We start from the raw sequence: 18,667 nt of genomic DNA on the forward strand, positions 1-18,667 counted from the left end.
GGATTGTTCAGTGCATCGGCCAGGCTGCCCGTGTGCATACTTGATGGGAGATGCTGACTCGTCTGAGCAAGGGAACAGAATATACGGTAGAGTCCTTAGATCAGTCACAGCAACACGCAAGCAGCACATGGCAATTTGAAGAAAAAACACTCACAAGTCCTCAAAAGAAAGAGAGGGAGAGTGAGAGAGGAGGAGAGATAGAAAGAGAGTGTATAGGTCATTCTGACAAGAACATGAGGTGTTAAAGTTCAACAGACATAGAAATTCTGACTGAGTGTGGACAGAAGCAGAAGAATGGATTGTCAGGGAGCCGTAATATTCAACAGTGCAGGAACAGGTGTGTGTGTGTGTGTGTGTGTGTGTGTGTGTGTGTGTGTGTGTGTGTGTGTGTGAGGGGAGATGTATTGCTCTAGTTTAATAGCAGATCAAGATCCTAATTAAGATCAAGATCCTAATTAGACACTCCAGTGGCCGAGATGTCTTTTCAGATAACCTTGGTGTGTTGCCGGTATATAGGCTGAGGTCACATGATGTAATACACCTACCAGAGTGATGGTGGATGTTTAATCATTAATACATGCATGAATGTGATAAATAACTACATTCAACAGCAGAGGCCTGAGCTTGTGTTCATGGGTGAAAAGCTTTATAGTAGAATTCTGCTGAACTCTACTTGATATGTTAAAGGTATCATCTGTTTCAGTATAGTAGCGATTCCATTTGCCAAGACAAGACCTACCGCCACTGTTTACAAACAAGTGCAGGGGCAAAACCTTGAACTGGAAATGTAAGCAGCAGATTGTTCCTTTAATGTGGTGAGATGTATTGGATGTAAATCAGTGTTTTTGGCTGCTCATACTCCAAATTGGATTTGTCTTATAAGCTCAAGGTTAGGAAAAACAACCTGTAGGCCTATTCTACCAATATGTATGTACATTTTACATGTACCTCTCTGGCTGTATTTGTGATGATTGTATTTTTTTGTTGTTCTGTGTTTATTTGTTGCAATAAAACAACACACACACACACACACACACACACCTCACAGTGACACATCTCATAATAGTTTGCCTTGCTTTCTGATGCACGCACGCACGCGCACACACCCCTTTAGGGTTCTATCCCTACCCCAGAGTGTAATGTGTATTTTAGCCAACGACAGCTAACAAAAGCTAACATAGTCACGTCAAACTGGTAGTGTATATGCAGACATAGCTAGGTGCCTTTTCATTTGTTTTAGCTGTTTTGCTTTGACATTTATAGGCTATCCATATTAATGATGCTGCTGCATGATTTCACCTGGTCAGAGAAATGGCTAGCTGTCTCGTCCGACACCGTTCACTCACTATGGCAGGGGGAGATCAAATTCTTATTTTGCAACATTATTGCAGAGGTTTGAGTGGCAAACAGCAAGGTTAATACGAACCTGTGCTGTTGGAAACTAAACTGACATTGGCAATTAGCCAATTGTTACTTTTATTTCAGTATTTCAGTGTGGAGTCAGATGAGGGTGTTATGTTTCATGAAGCCATTACAAGACTGTTGCTGACCTCTGTTGAATGCATGTGATGGGCAGTGGGCTGACTAAGAGGAGGTACTGTATCTAAATAAGTCTTGGTGATTCAATAGTTAATCATTACATGACTTTTAAAATACTATCTACGTTTTGCTCATAGTCTGGCAGTAACCCAACTATCAGAGGCAGAGGATGTACTCTTTCGGCTGCTGTTGATGACAACATTGACTGAATGTAAGTTGTTCTTCTACATCATAATAATGATATGTCCACATAGCATTTTGTCTTCATGTTGGCAGATTAACTCCTATTTTTGTTCCTTTTTTCTTCTTCTCAGCAACCAGCCAGGCAACAACCCATACTGTACTGTTCCATAAAGAAGTCAGCCAGAGTTGGTGCCAATGCCTGTATATATGAATGGACAAAGCCATCTATCATTTGACACCATTCATTCCTATGTGAAGACTCAATAGTGCATTGAAGCCAAATGAAGTCGGTTAAGATGGCGTCTCATTGAGACATAACATGCGCAGTTTGAGCTACTCCAGGAAGTTACTTTGCAGGCTAGCTCAGTGCTGCCCCCTCTCATTGAGTAACTCAAGTTGGAGGCCGACCGGGGTATGCTGGCTGCCATTAACAACTAAATTATCCTTATAACTTCTGCGTGTGATTTTAAAAGAATCGGTTCAAGGACATACATCTGGTGCATTAGAAGCAATTATTGGTACAATGATTGACTTCAAATATATAAAAAAATGTGTACACGAAGATTGACCACGAAGATTTACATTTTCCATTCACTATAATGGGGGATCCTGTTTTCTGCTAACAATGCCTGCAGTACCACGGTCGGTCTTGAACTTCCGTGGCTCCAATGAGAGGGGGCAGTCGTTCTCCCCTGGTTGGTACCAAGATTGAAGTGGGCCATCATTCAAACAAAGAGATGCCTTCCTGGCCACCACTGCATATTTCCAAACTATGTCTGCATATACACTACCAGTCAAAAGTTTGGACACACCTACTCATTCAAGGGTTTTTCTTTATTTTTAATATTTATTATATTGTGGAATAATAGTGAAGACGTCAAAAATATGAAATAACACATATGGAATCATGTAGTAACCTAAAAAGTGTTAAACAAATCAAAATAGGGTGGCAAAGGGTGGCAAAATATATTTTGATTTGTTTAACACTTTTTTGGTTACTACATGATTCCATATGTGTTATTTCATAGTTTTGACGTCTTCACTATTATTCTACAATGTAAAAAATATTAAAAAGAAAGAAAAACCCTTGATGACAGCTTTGCACACTCTTGGCATTCTCTCAAACAGCTTCATGAGGTAGTCACCTGGAATGCATTTAAATTAACAGGTGTGCCTTCTTAAAAGTTAATTTGTGGAATTGCTTTCCTTCTTAATGCGTTTGAGCCAATCAGTTGTGTTGTGACAAGATAGGGGGGGTATACAGAAGATAGCCCTATTTGGTAAAAGACCAAGTCCATATTATGGCAAGAACAGCTCAAATAAGCAAAGAGAAATTACAGTCCATCATTACTTTAAGACATAAAGGTCAGTCAATACAGAACATTTCAAGAACTTTGAAAGTTTCTTCAAGTGCAGTCGCAAAAACCATCAATCGCTATGATGAAACTGCCTCTCATGAGGACCGCCACAGGAATGGAAGACCCAGAGTTACCTCTGCTGCAGAGGATGAGATCATTAGAGTTACCAGCCTCAGAAATTGCAGCCCAAATAAATGCTTCACAGAGTTCAAGTCACAGACACATCTCAACATCAACTGTTCAGAGGGGACTCTGTGAATCAGGCCTTCATGGTCGAATTGCTGCAAAGAAACCACTACTAAAGGACACCAATAATAAGAAGAGACCTACTTGGGTCAAGAAAGACGAGCAATGGACATTAAATCGGTGGAAATTTGTCCTTTGGTCTGGAGTCCAAATTGGAGATTTTTGGTTAAAACCGCAGTGTTTTTGTGAGATGCGTGTGGGTGAACGGATGATCTCTGCATGTGTAGTTCCCACCGTAAAGCATGGAGAAGGAGGTGTTATGGTGTGGGGGTGCTTTGCTGGTGACACTGTCTGTGATTTATTTAGAATTCAAGGCACACTTAACCAGCATGGCTACCACATTTCTGCAGCGATACGCCATCCCATCTGGTTTGGGCTTACTGGAACTGTCATTTGTTTTTCAACAGGACAATGACCCAACACACCTCCAGGCTGTGTAAGGTCTATTTTACCAAGAAGGAGAGTGATGGAGTGCTGCATCAGATGACCCGGCCTCCACAATCCCCCGACCTCAACCAAATAGAGATGGTTTGGGATGAGTCGGACCGCAGAGTGAAGGAAAAGCAGCCAACAAGTGCTCAGCATATGTGGGAACTCCTTCAAGACTCTTGGAAAAGCATTCCAGGTGAAGCTGGTTGAGAGAATGCCAAGAGTGTACAAAGCTGTCGTCAAGGTAAAGGGTGGCTATTTGAAGAATCTCAAATATAAAATATATTTTGATTTGTTTAACACTTTTTTGGTTAAAATGATTCCATATGTGTTATTTCAAAGTTGTGATGTCTTCACTATTATTCTACAATGTAAAAAATAGTAAGAAATAAACAAAACCCTTGAATGAGTAGGTGTGTCCAAACTTTTGACTGGTACTGTATATAATGACAATTAAATCTAAAAATTATGCTGGTATTCTTTTGTCCATTATCTAATTCAATCAAATGTATTCATAAAGCCCTTTTTACATCAGCAGATGTCACAAAGTGCTATACAGAAACCCAGCCTAAAACCCCAAACAGCAAGCAATACAGATGTAGAAGCACATATAATTGTTCATTATATTATATTCTTAGCTGGAAATATTACCTTTTTTTTTATAGTGGTCATAATTAATTAATGGCACCATACAGGGTTCTATATTGAACCAATTTTGGTTCAGTGAAGAATAACCCCTCGGTTTCTATATTTGGTTTAGTGAAGAAGAACACATAGGGTTCTGATCAAAGAACCCCATAAAAGTGTACAGAAATATATAGATCTTTTAGGGGTCCATATATGAAGCAAGCTATAGAACCCTATATTTCTAACAAGAAGCCACCTAGCACTGTTAGCATGCCCCTGGCTATTCCAGTGAAGGGCAGACACACAACATGCAATGGTAAAGCACAATCAGATCATCCAGTTTGGAGTTTCTGCATGCTGTCTGTGTGTCTTTCCTGTCTCTTTTTATTTCCTGCTGGGGTGATTTCTTGCAGGATGTGATGCGATGGGAAGTGACATTGTAGCCCCCCCACCCCCCCACCCCACCCCACCCCACCCCATTCTGTGACATGCCAGTGACGTTTACCGGAGTAACAAGTTTGCCCAGGGCAAGGAGGAGACCGAGCAGACACACAAACACACACACATTTTCATGCTGGTACACACATAGCACAAGCACCTCCAGCACTCCATTCTCTCACCTTCTTCCTCGACTTGTGTGCCTTTAAAACAGTGTTTGTTCTCTGTCAGATGCACCATGGAGAAGAAAACTAATATCTTCGTCCCACAGTCCAATAAATCATTAATAAAACAGACTGAAAAAGAGGAGAGAATATCTGTGGAGAATTGTATCTCTGTCATCCATCTTTTAGTGAAAGTACACTACATTACCTCCTCGTCGAACATCTCATTCCAAAATCATGGCCATTAATATGGAGTTGGTCCCCCCCCCCCTTTGCTGCTATAACAGCCTCCACTCTTCTGGGAAGGCTTTCCACTAGACGTTGGAACATTGCTGCGGGGACTTGCTTCCATTCATTCACAAGAGCAATGGTGAGGTCGTGTTGGGCGATTAGGCCTGGCTCGCAGTCGGTGTTCCAATTCTTCCCAAAGGTGTTTGATGGGGTTGAGGTCAGGGCTCTGTGCAGGCCAGTCCAGTTCTTCCACAACGATCTCGACAAATAATTTCTGTATGGACCTCGTTTTGTGCACAGGGGCATTGTCATGCTGAATTCTGAAACAGGAAAGGGCCTTCTCCAAACTGTTGCCACAAAGTTCGAAGCACAGATTTGTCTAGAACGTCATTGTATGCTGTAGCTTTAAGATTTCCCTTCATTGGAACTAAGGGGTCTAGCCTGAGCCATGAAAAACAGCCCCAGACCATTATTCCTCCTCCACCAAACTTTACAGTTGGCACTCTGCATTCGGGCAGGTATTGTTCTCCTGGCATCCGTCAAACCCAGATTCATCCGTTGGACTGACAGATAGTGAGGCGTGATTCATCACTCCAGAGAACGCGTTTCCACTGCTCCAGAGTCCAATAGCAGCAAGCTTTACACCACTCCAGCCGACACTTGGCATTGTGCATGGTGATCTTAGGCTTATGTGCGGCTGCTCGGCCATGGAAACCCATTTCATGAAGCTCCCGACGAACAGTTATTGTGCTGACGTTGCTTCCAGAGGCAGTTTAGAACTCGATAGTGAGTGTTGCAACTGAGGACAGACGATTTTTACGCGGTAAGCACTTCAGCACTCGACGGTCCCGTTCTCTACCACTATGACGGTGCCACGTTGAAAGTCAGTGAGCTCTTCAGTAAGGCTATTCTACTGCCAATGTTTGTCTATGGAGATTGCATGGCTGTGTGCTCAATTGTATACACCTGTCAGCAACGGGTGTGGCTGAAATAGCCGAATCCACTAATTTGAAGGGGCATCCACATACTTTTGTATATATAGTGTAGCTATAATACAGATACAGTGGGGAGAACAAGTATTTGATACACTGCCGATTTTGCAGGTTTTCCTACTTACAAAGCATGTAGAGGTCTGTACTTTTTATCATAGGTACACTTCAACTGTGAGATATGGAATCTAAAACAAAAATCCAGAAAATCACATTGTATGATTTTTAAGTAATTAATTTGCATTTTATTGCATGACATAAGTATTTGATCACCTACCAACCAGTAAGAATTCCGGCTCTCACAGACCTGTTAGTTTTTCTTTAAGAAGCCCTCCTGTTCTCCACTCATTACCTGTATTAACTGCACCTGTTTGAACTCGTTACCTGTATAAAAGACACCTGTCCACACACTCAATCAAACAGACTCCAACCTCTCCACAATGGACAAGACCAGAGAGCTGTGTAAGGACATCAGGGGTAAAATTGTAGACCTGCACAAGGCTGGGATGGGCTACAGGACAATAGGCAAGCAGCTTGGTGAGAAGGCAACAACTGTTGGCGCAATTATTAGAAAATGGAAGAAGTTCAAGATGACGGTCAATCACCCTCGGTCTGGGGCTCCATGCAAGATCTCACCTCATGGGGCGTCATTGACACGGCAAGACCTGGTCAATGACCTGAAGAGAGCTGGGACCATAGTCTCAAAGAAAACCATTAGTAACACACTACACCGTCATGGATTAAAATCCTGCAGCGCACGCAAGGTCCCCCTGCTCAAGCCAGCGCATGTCCAGGCTCGTCTGAAGTTTGCCAATGACCATTTGGATGATCCAGAGGAGGAATGGGAGAAGGTCATGTGGTCTGATGAGACAAAAATAGAGCTTTTTGGTCTAAACTCCGCTCGCCGTGTTTGGAGGAAGAAGAAGGATGAGTACAACCCCATAGAACACCATCCCAACCGTGAAGCATGGAGGTGGAAACATCATTCTTTGGGGATGCTTTTCTGCAAAGGGGACAGGACGACTGCACCGTATTGAGGGGAGGATGGATGGGGCCATGTATCGCGAGATCTTGGCCAACAACCTCCTTCCCTCAGTAAGAGCATTGAAGATGGGTCGTGCGTGGGTCTTCCAGCATGACAACGACCCGAAACACACAGCCAGGGCAACTAATTAGTGGCTCCGTAAGAAGCATCTCAAGGTCCTGGAGTGGCCTAGCCAGTCTCCAGACCTGAACCCAATAGAAAATCTTTGGAGGGAGCTGAAAGTCCGTATTGCCCAGCGACAGCCCCGAAACCTGAAGGATCTGGAGAAGGTCTGTATGGAGGAGTGGGCCAAAATCCCTCCTGCAGTGTGTGCAAACCTGGTCAAGACCTACAGGAAACATATGATCTCTGTAATTACAAACAAAGGTTTCTGTACCAAATATTAAGTTCTGCTTTTCTGATGTATCAAATACTTATGTCATGCAATAAAATGCAAATTAATTACTTAAAAATCATACAATGTGATATTCTGGATTTTTGTTTTAGATTCTGTCTCTCACAGCTGAAGTACATTTACATTTACATTTTAGTCATTTAGCAGACGCTCTTATCCAGAGCGACTTACAGTTAGTGCATACATTATTTTATCGAACCCACAACCCTGACGTTGCAAACGCCATGCTCTACCAACTGAGCTACATCCCCTGCCGGCCAAATCCCTCCCCTACCCTGGGCCAATTGTGCGCGCCGCCCCATGGGTCTCCCGGTCGCGTCCGGCTACGACAGAGCCTGGATTCGAACCAGGATCTCTGGGCTTAGACCACTGCGCCACTCGGGAGACTAAGTGTGGTCCTATGATAAAAATTACAGACCTCTACATGCTTTGTAAGTAGGAAAACCTGCAAAATCGTCAGTGTATCAAATACTTGTTCTCCCCACTGTATATATACTGCTATAGGGAGATGTGAGAAGAAAGGTATCTTTACTATACTTTGAAAGTGAATGTGTCATTTTGATACTGGAGACACCTTTGGAGACACTTACCGTTTATGGTAATTTTAGCAGAAATTACAGATAATTTTGTTTTGTCTGAAGTAGGGGGGACGAGACTAGGACTGCTGCGGTGAACGGATTACCGCCACACCGGCGGTCACAAGTCATGAAGTCAGTCAAATTCCACATGACCGTTAAGTCACGGTAATTAGGCTTTTCCAAACTCTGATGCTGCTGCTGGTCATTAGTAGCCTATCAAACTTGCTAACTGCCTGGTACTTAGCACTCTATTGTCCCTCTAATCACTCTGACATCAATGCAAATGTATTCGAAAATCTAATGAAACATGAGCCCATGAGCTCATGTTGTTTAACATTTCTATAGGCTATGCAATTGCGGGAGAAAACAGAGTGATGGCCGCTAATAAAAAGAGGAGTATCCCATCAGCTTTCTATAGGCTAGGCCTACTATATTTATTACTCAGCTTTCCTAATATTAAGCACATTGCTTCTCTTTACAACAGGTGTATAGCCTACCTGGCTGGCATGAAAATAAACCACGGGGAAAAGCGTCCTCCATTCGCTATTTAAGTGCATAGATTACATGTTTTTTTTCCCACTGCCCCTGTTTTGAAACAGGTGCATGATAATGGTCCATTCTAAATCAAAACAAATGTAACACATATATTATTTAATATATGTAAAGACAATATTAAATCAAGAATCGTCTGATGGTTGACAATATTAGCCTATCACTTGTGACTTATATATTACCACTTGTGAATGACGCCCAGCATAAGACTACACCTCATGTAGCCTAGCCCATAGGCCTATATGTTTTAATAAGGTCTGTATCACAACTAAAGTGGCCAAATAACTTCTTAAAATGAAGCACATTAATCCGCTTTACAAGGGGTGTAAAGTCTAACTGGCATATATAAGCAGCGCGTGAGTTTCAAGTTTGGGGAAGATAATTTTCACCATAAAAATGCACGTTTATAATAAAAGCATTACATGCATAATTGCATTTGTGGTCACTTTTGATAATGGTGTTTTCCGCTAATGGAACATTCGCGCTTATAGCCTACTACTATGTGCGCATTGCTGCGCTTATAATGTGAAGAAATAGCCTAATCGTTTATCAACATTTTAAGCTAAACGTTCTGATATGTTGCGTCAGACACATTGAATAAAAAAGGTTTTTTGATGCAAGTGATTGTATTAATTTGGGATCTATCACATCCCACAACTGTCCCATTACGGCCACAAAGGGGATGCCGACGTGAAATTCTAGGCATTATCAAATGTTTGTCAAATTGTGAAAGAGAGACTATTATTGGAGTGTGTACAGCCTGATCAAAAAAACAAAGCAGAGCTCATGCCTTTCAAGCAACTTTTTTCAAATCATCATTAGAGTCTCATCATGCAGCCTTAAAATGTATTAAAAATCAAAACATATCGCCCAACATTTGTAGAACAACTAAAGTTACATTAGTAACCAAATCATGTAGTAACCAAAAAAGTGTTAAACAAATCAAAATATATTTTATATTTGAGATTCTTCAAATGACAGCTTTGCACACTCTTGGCATTCTCTCAACCAGCTTCACCTGGAATGCTTTTCCAACAGTCTTGAAGGAATTCCCACATATGCTGAGCACTTGTTGGCTGCTTTTCCTTCACTCTGCGGTCCGACTCATCCCAAACCATCTCAATTTGGTTGAAGTGGGGGATTGTGGAGGCCAGGTCATCTGATGCAGCACTCCATCACTCTCCTTCATGGTCAAATAACTCTTACACAGCCTGGATGTGTGTTGGGTCATTGTCCTGTTGAAAAACAAATGATAGTCCCACTAAGCACAAACCAGATGGGATGGTGTATCGTTGCAGAATGCTGTGGTAGCCATGCTGGTTAAGTGTGCCTTGAATTCTAAATAAATCACTGACATTGTGACCAGCAAAGCACCCCCACACCATAACACCTCCTCCTCCATGCTTTACGGTGGGAACTACACATGCGGAGATCATCCGTTCACCCACACCGGGTCTCACAAAGACACAGCGGTTGGAACCAAAAATCTCAAATTTGGACTCCAGACCAAAGGACAAATTTCCACCAGTCTAATGTCCATTGCTCGTGTTTCTTGGCCCAAGCAAGTCTCTTCTTATTATTTGTGTCCTTTAGTAGTGGTTTCTTTGCAGCAATTCGACCATGAAGGCCTGATTCACACAGTCTTTTCTGAACAGTTGATGTTGAGATGTGTCTGTTACTTGAACTCTGTGAAGCATTTCTTTAGGCTGCAATTTCTGAGGCTGGTAACTCTAATGAACTTATCCTCTGCAGCAGAGGTAACTCTGGGTCTCCCATTCCTGTGGTGGTCCTCATGAGAGCCAGTTTCACCATAGTGCTTGATGGTTTTTGTGACTGCACTTTAAGAAACTTTAAAAGTTCTTGAAATGTTCCGTATTACTGACCTTCATGTCTTACAGTATTGATGGACAGTCGTTTCTCTTTGATTATTTGAGCTCTTCTTGCCATAATATGGATTTGGTCTTTTACCAAATAGGGCTATCTTCTGTATACCACCCCTTCCTTGTCACAACACAACTTTTTGTCTCAAACGCATTAGTAAGGAAATAAATTCCACAAATGAACTTTTAAGAAGGCACACCTGTTAATTGAAATGCATTCCAGGTGACTACTTCATGAAGCTGGTTGAGAGAATGCCAAGAGTGTGCAAAGCTGTCATCAAGGCAAAGGGTGGCTATTTGAAGAATCTCAAATATAAAATATATTTTGATTTGTTTAACACTTTTTGGGTTACTACATGATTCCATATGTGTTATTTCATAGTTTTGATATCTTCACTATTATTCTACAATGAAGAAAATATTAAAAATAAAGAAAAATAAAAACCCTTGAATGAGTATACACACGCGCGCACACACACACACAGGCATTCTAATGAGGTGTCTGCCTCTTTTTTGTTTGGAGTAAATGAGGAGAGGAGACTCTAGGTGATGTAAATATTATTATCTCTAATCCGAAAGACCACACTGAGATCCTGCATAATGAAGGCACAGTGGTTGGGGGCTCTGTATGTTGTAGAGGTCTGTGAGATATGCTAGAGGAGAAAAGGGTGTCATTGATCAAGCCACTGTGAGGCCAATTACAGGGAAACACAGCACAGAGCAGAGTCACTGCACAACTCTCTGAGAGTCTAACATAGAGCCTCTTCACACTTACTACACGTTTCACTGAGCCACTTAAAACTATGGAAGCCCATCCCCACCACCAAAAACATGTACAATGTAGATCATACAAATGGGTTATGCTTTTTCAGAGGTGGCACCACAGGTCCCAGAGTGGTGGAAAACCCTAGGGCCCAGAGTTTTTCCTGATCTGGTAGTAGGCTAACCTAACTAACTCCAGACTCTAGTTGTAGCATTTGACATAGTAATAAATCAGCTGTAAAAAATGGTTTTATATAGGCTATGATGGGACCAGATTATTTTTCTAATCAGGTCATAGGGAGGATGAAAACATTAAAACCCTTTACACAGACAAAGAGACAACAACTGCGATTGGACAAAAACTAACAGAGGTGAGCTCGCTGTATTCGGGGTTGCCTTCTGTAGGTCTTTGCATCTGTAATTAAAAGATACTCATACAGTATGTAATCACAATTGTGTTGATTGATTATTTCCAGACAATCATTATTTGGGCCTATTTTAGGCTATAAATACATAGCTTAGCATATAAAAACATGACGTTACGTTTCCCTTGGCCAGGCCCAGATGGAATCAGAGCACATAGGCTTGTCTAGGCTACCTGCAGCGGTGGTTGTTATCAGTAGGCTACAGTTGATCAGACTGAAGCACAGACAAATTGTGCACGTTGACAAATCATGAGGCATTTTATTTTCTAAAAAACATTTGTTTGATGGCGGGTATGGGCTTCCATATAAAACAGCTTATCGTGGTGAATTCACTTACAGTACATGCTTGTGAATTGTTGCATTATTCAAGAGTGTAATATGGTTTGGTTGCATTATTCAATAGTGTAATATGTCTTAGAAGAAAAGTTTCTGTCATTGTTAAATAGTTGGTGCTTACTGGCGAGTGGCTACTGTGATATTTATGGTCAAATGTTGCATTGCCAGCCACAACGAAAGGTAAGACAAGGATGTAATGTGAACTGAAAAGTAGAATTCTCTTTCACCATCCTGCTCCTCAAACTCTTCTTCATAGGGCCATAGTACCTACCCTTGCCCTCCGCAAGGCAAGAAGTAGAGCTTTACAGCTGATAGCCTCCTGTCTGTTGTTGACATGCAGTTGATTTGAATCAGATGAGTCTCTATGGAATTCATTTATTGCTGATGCTTACAAGTCAACAGGAATGCATTTGACACTTAGAAAAATGTGTGCTACTGTTTGTGTGTTGAGTGACAGTTTCATGTAGCAAATACAGCAAAAATATAGACAAAACCCTGATTATAACACTGAAAATAAACCCAAATTCTGAATCAGGTCCAGAGTAAAAGAAATCTCCTTTTAATGCTCCATGTCCACACGGGTCAACGGAAATAAGACCTGAACAATTAGCACTTTCAATTCCCCCGGTCAGCATGGCTACAGCTGAGACACAGGAAAACTCTCACACACTGGCAGTCAAGCAGGCAGGCGGAGTATGTGTGTGTGCGTGTGTGTGTGCGTGAGTATGTGTGTTACTGTACATTATGTGATTTTGTGTCCTACAATGGGAAAGTTCTGGAAGGAATAAGGCCACTAGCTATAACCGACTCAATGAGAATTGACATTTGACTGGATCCAGTGAGTAGAATGAGATCTGATAGACTGTGAGATCATCGTCAATGTGTTATCATTACTAATTAAGCGAATGGACGCTCACATTAATCTGTGATGATGAATCTCTGATCTCTCGCTTTCTATGCATACATAGCCTGGTCTACTTGCCCAAATTGAGAGATGTGCAAGGACGTTGGATTGAAGGAAGGGTGGAAAGGAGAGCGAGAGATAGAGAGAAGGGGGGGGTGAGAATGATCAAGAGGGAGTGAGACAGTGAGAGAGGAAGAGAAAGAGAGACAGAGACAAAGATCAAGAGGGAGTGAGAGAATGAGAGATAGATGAGACAGGCTCTTTTGTGCAGAAAAGCAGGAATAATCCCTATTAAAATAATTACAGCGTTTCAGGATGCAAAGCGTGATTAAGCGGAAAACAGGATATTAAATATTTCTGTCTAAATATAACTCCCATATAGCTTACTCAGAGAGAGCAGGGCTTGGGAGCAGGCAATAGGATAAAGAACTGTCTAGACCGTATGAGCATCTGTGTGAGTGAGTGTGTGCATTCGGCTTAGGTGTGGGTTTGGTGTGTGTGTGTGTGTGCGTGCGTGCGTTGTATCTAGGACAGGGAAGAGTTTTGGGAGGCAGTGTGTTAACAGTGAGATCAAGAGATTGCTTGGCAGAATGCAGTCTCATAAAGCCCCAGGATTCCACATGGAAAACCATCACACATACAAGGGCCCAGAAAAACACACACGCCCACGGAAAAACACACACGCCCACGGGCAATGCAAACACACAGAGTGCCGTGATCAGAGTTAGAATACAGCTTACATATCTGCACATCCTCACAATACACACCAAGGTTGGGCTCAATTCGAATTGAAGGCAGTCAATTCGGGAAGTAAATAAACTAAAATTACAATAAATAAATAAAACACGGCTTTTATTTTCATTGACTTCTCCAGAAACTGAAAAGTAGAAGCCTCCCAAAAATAAAAAATAAAAGAAAGAAAGAAAGAAAAGCAGAAGCTATTTATAAAAATTCTAAAAAGTGTATTTATAAAATATAATTTAAAAAATCATATCACTTTCTGAATTCCCATGTATACTCATTCCAAAGCTTCAATTTGACTCTTCTACAATACCTCTTGCTTCCTGCTATCTGAGCAATTGGTTTTACACAGAGGGGGAATACTACACCAAACACAACAACTTTCAGCAACTGCAGGACAAATACACGATGCAATATAGCAGGCATATCTCTGTAAACATACACTTCGTCAGTGTGGGAATGAGGGAATAGGAGACGGTCCTGTGTGTGTGTGTGTGTGTGTGTGTGTGTGTGTGTACACGTGCGTGTGTATGTGTGTGTGGGAAAGAAGATTTCCACACTGTGTAACCTTTCCCTCCTTATTAGGTCTTAGGACAAGACTTGCTGGCAACCTTACCTTTTGGCCAATAGTTTCACCAACCTGGCAACCAAAAGTTGAATCACAACTTTCAAAATGGAGCCTGACCTACCTGGCTCAGTGCAGTTTTTGGACGGGGGGTTCAACAGAAGGTCTGTCTCGTTGTCCGAGGACTCCTGTAGTAGCCTCCGACTCTCCCATCTGGCACCCTCCTCAGTTGTAAGGCTGGAGATGTCATAACCTGGGATGGAAAGAGAGAGTATTGTTAAGAGTTAAAATTACACTCTGTAAGTTTTACATACCATAAAAGAGTGGGCCACCAAAAAAAAATTTAACAATTGAGCTAATGCTTTCCATGATAAACATGTGGACACAGTGGCTTGCGAAAGTATTCACCCCCCTTGGCATTTTTCCTATTTTGTTGCCTTACAACCTGGAATTAAAATTGATTTTGGGGGGTTTGAGAGATGTGCAAGGACGTTGGATTGAAGGAAGGGTGGAAAGCAGAGCGAGAGATAGAGAGAAGGGGGGGGTGAGAATGATCAAGAGGGAGTGAGACAGTGAGAGAGGAAGAGAAAGAGAGACAGAGACAAAGATCAAGAGGGAGTGAGAGAATGAGAGATAGATGAGACAGGCTCTTTTGTGCAGAAAAGCAGGAATAATCCCTATTAAAATAATTACAGCGTTCCAGGCTCTGTCGTAGCCGGCCGCGACCGGGAGACCCATGGGGCGGCGCACAACTGGCCCAGTGTCGTCCAGGGTAGGGGAGGGAATGGCCGGCAGGGATGTAGCTCAGTTGGTAGAGCATGGCATTTGCACTACCAGGGTTGTGGGTTCGATTCCAGTTTGGAAAAAAATTAATAAAAATGTATGCACTCTGGATAAGAGTGTCTGCTAAATGACTAAAATGTAAATGTTTGTATCATTTGATTTACACAACATGCCTACCACTTTGAGGATGCAAAATATTTTTTATAGTGAAACAAACATGAAATAAGACAAAAAAACTGAAAACTTGAGCGTGCATAACTATTAATGCCCCCCCAAAGTCAATACATTGTAGAGCCACCGTTTGCAGCAATTACAGCTGCAAGTCTCTTGGGGTATGTCTCTATAAGCTTGGCACATCTAGCCACTGGGATTTTTGCCCATTCTTCAAGGCAAAACTGCTCCAGCTCCTTCAAGTTGGACGGATTCCGCTGGTGTACAGCAATCTTTAAGTCATACCACAGATTCTCAATTAGATTGAGGTCTGAGCTTTGACTAGGCCATTCCAAGACATTTAAATGTTTCCCCTTAAACCGCTTGAGTGTTGCGTTAGCAGTATGCTTAGGGTCATTGTCCTGCTGAAAGGTGAACCTCCGTCCCAGTCTCAAATCTCTGGAAGACTGAAACAGGTTTCCCTCAAGAATTTCCCTGTATTTAGTGCCTTCCATCATTCCTTCAATTCTGACCAGTTTCCCAGTCCCTCCCGATGAAAAACATCCCCACAGCATGATGCTGCCACCACCATGCTTCACTGTGGTGACGGTGTTCTCGGGGTGATGAGAGGTGTTGGGTTTGCGCCAGACATAACGTTTTCCTTGATGGCCAAAAAGCTCAATTTTAGTCTCATCTGACCAGAGTACCTTCTTCCAGATGTTTGGTGAGTCTCCCACATGCCTTTTGGCGAACAGCAAACATGTTTACTTATTTTTTTCTTTAAGCAATGGCTTTTTTCTGGCCACTCTTCCGTAAAGCCCAGCTCTGTGGAGTGTATGGCTTAAAGTGGTCCTATGGACAGATACTCCAATCTCCGCTGTGGAGCTTTGCAGCTCCTTCAGGGTTATCTTTGCTCTTTGTTGCCTCTCTGATTAATGCCCTCCTTGCCTGGTTCGTGAGTTTTGGTGGGCGGCCCTCTCTTGGCAGGTTTCTTGTGGTGCCATATTCTTTCAATTTTTTAATAACAGATTTAATGGTGCTCCGTGGGATGTTCAAAGTTTCTGATATTTTTTTATAACCCAACCCTGATCTGTTTGGAGAGCTCCTTGGTCTTCATGGTGCCGCTAGCTTGGTGGTGCCCCTTGCTTAGTGGTGTTGCAGACTCTGGGGCCTTTCAGAACAGGTGTATATATATTGAGATCATGTGACAGATCATGTGACACTTAGATTGCACACAGGTGGACTTTATTTAACTAATTATGTGACTTCTGAAGGTAATTGGTTGCACCAGATCTTATTTAGGGGCCTATTCCCATTCTCAGATACCAGAACTCAGAAAATATAAATTCCAACCGATCCTAGCCTGGTATGTCAGAATAAGATGAGACACAGTAGTTATGACATTATTAGGAGCGGTCCTACTGCAACACAGTCCGCAGTGGCATGCCCCAGAGGCCCTGGGGTGACAATTCCGGTGGCTCATTTATCTGGGTCACCATGTCCTCAAGCCACCACCTCCAATTCAACGCAGCTCCCAAGATGCAACAGGGCATTACATTAGGATTTGGCGATGCTTGCTAATAATAGCCCTTACTATATTGATCAAAACTGGGAATAAAAACAATCATAGCTTTGCTCGCCTGTCTAAATGTTGAGGTGCAGGTGGATAGGATGAAGACACGTGGATGCTGACCAGGGAACCTAGGAAGGGTCCATGTTGTGTGACTGTAACCATAGAAATGAATACAGAGCCTAGAAATAAATATAATTTAATATGTCTGTCCTTGTGTGTTTATGTCTTTGTAGGACAATATTCTATTTTATGATCTGAAATGTTTATTTCAACCTTGGTTATATCAGAAAGGCGCACTGTGTCTCTCTCCTTCCCTCTTTCTCCTCTCTTTCGTTCTGTCTCTCTCCCTTTCTTGCCCCTCTCCTTCACTTCCCATTACAAAACACTGAAGAGGCTCTCTCTGTTTGAAGACACATGTGCCATTAGGCTGGACGACTGACCACTGAACAGTCAGAGCAGATTTGACATGTTAGGGGACTGAGAGGTGTTCTCCACGACTGGACACAGCCACGGGTAACAGGAACACAACAACTCAAACACAGCTGACACCAGAGACTTCACACAAACAAACACATGCATGCACGCACGCACATACACACATATACAGTGCATTCGGAAAGTATTCAGACCCCTTGACTTTTTCCACATTTTGTTATGTTCCAGCCTTATTCTAAAATTGATTAAATTGTTTTCCCCCCCCTCATCAATCCACACACAATACCCCATAATGACAAAGCAAAAACTGGTTTTTAGAAATGTTTGCAAATGTATTAAAAATAAAAAACTTTAACATCACATCTACATAAGTATTCAGACCCTTTACTCAGTACTTTGTTGAAGCACCTTTGCCAGCGATTACAGCCTTGAGTCTTCTTGGGTATGACACTACAAGCTTGGCAAACCGGTATTTGGGGAGTTTCTCCCATTCTTCTCTGCAGATCCTCTCAAGCTCTGTCAGGTTGGATGGGGAGCGTCGCTGCACAGCTATTTTCAGGTCTCTCCAGAGATGTTCGATCGGGTTCAAGTTCTCTGGCTGGGCCACTCAAGGACATTCAGAGACTTGTCCCAAAGCCACTGCTGCGTTGTCTTGGCTGTGTGCTTAGGGTCGTTGTCCTGTTGGAAGGTGAACCTTCGCCCCAGTCTGAGGTCCTGAGCACTCTGGAGCAGGTTTTAATCAAGGATCTCTCTGTACTTTGCGCCGTTCATCTTTGCCTCGATCCTAACTAGTCTCCCAGTCCCTGCCGCTGAAAAACATCCCCACAGCATGATGCTGCTCCCACCACGCCTCATCGTAGGGATGGTGCCAGGTTTCCTCCAGACGTGACATTTGGCATTCAGGCCAAAGAGTTCAATCTTGGTTTCATCAGACGAGAGAATCTTGTTTCTCCTGGTCTGAGAGTCCTTTAGGTGCCTTTTGGCAAACTCCAAGTGGGCTGTCATGTGCCTTTTACTGAGGAGTGGCTTCCGTCTGGCCACTACCATAAAGGCCTGATTGGTGGAGTGCTGCAGAGATGGTTGTCCTTCTGGAAGGTTCTCCCATCTCCACAGAGGAATTCTAGAGCTCTGCAGAGTGACCATTGGATTCTTGGTCACCTCCCTGATTGCTCAGTTTGGCCGGGAGGCCAGCTCTAGGAAGAGTCTTGGTGGTTCCAAACTTCTTCCATTTAAGAAAGATGGAGGCCACTGTGTTCTTGGGGACCTTCAAAGCTGCAGAAATGTTTTGGTACCCTTCCCCAGATCTGTGCCTCGACACAATCCTGTCTCGGCACTCTACG

At 42.6% G+C, this 18,667-nt stretch overlaps 1 protein-coding gene across 1 annotated transcript in view; it reads right to left on the minus strand.

The window, feature by feature from the left end:
- Positions 1-18,667, minus strand: part of LOC121570560 (sodium/potassium/calcium exchanger 3-like) — a 119,748-nt gene that overhangs the window by 53,460 nt on the left and 47,621 nt on the right. The window contains exon 2 of the mRNA XM_041882037.1: positions 14,511-14,639. Within this exon, the coding sequence (XP_041737971.1) occupies positions 14,511-14,639 (129 nt within the window). The remainder of the gene's footprint in view (positions 1-14,510; positions 14,640-18,667) is intronic.

This window comes from Coregonus clupeaformis, chromosome 1 (assembly GCF_020615455.1).
Source record: "Coregonus clupeaformis isolate EN_2021a chromosome 1, ASM2061545v1, whole genome shotgun sequence".
In the NCBI taxonomy this organism is placed as follows: Eukaryota; Metazoa; Chordata; class Actinopteri; order Salmoniformes; family Salmonidae; genus Coregonus; species Coregonus clupeaformis.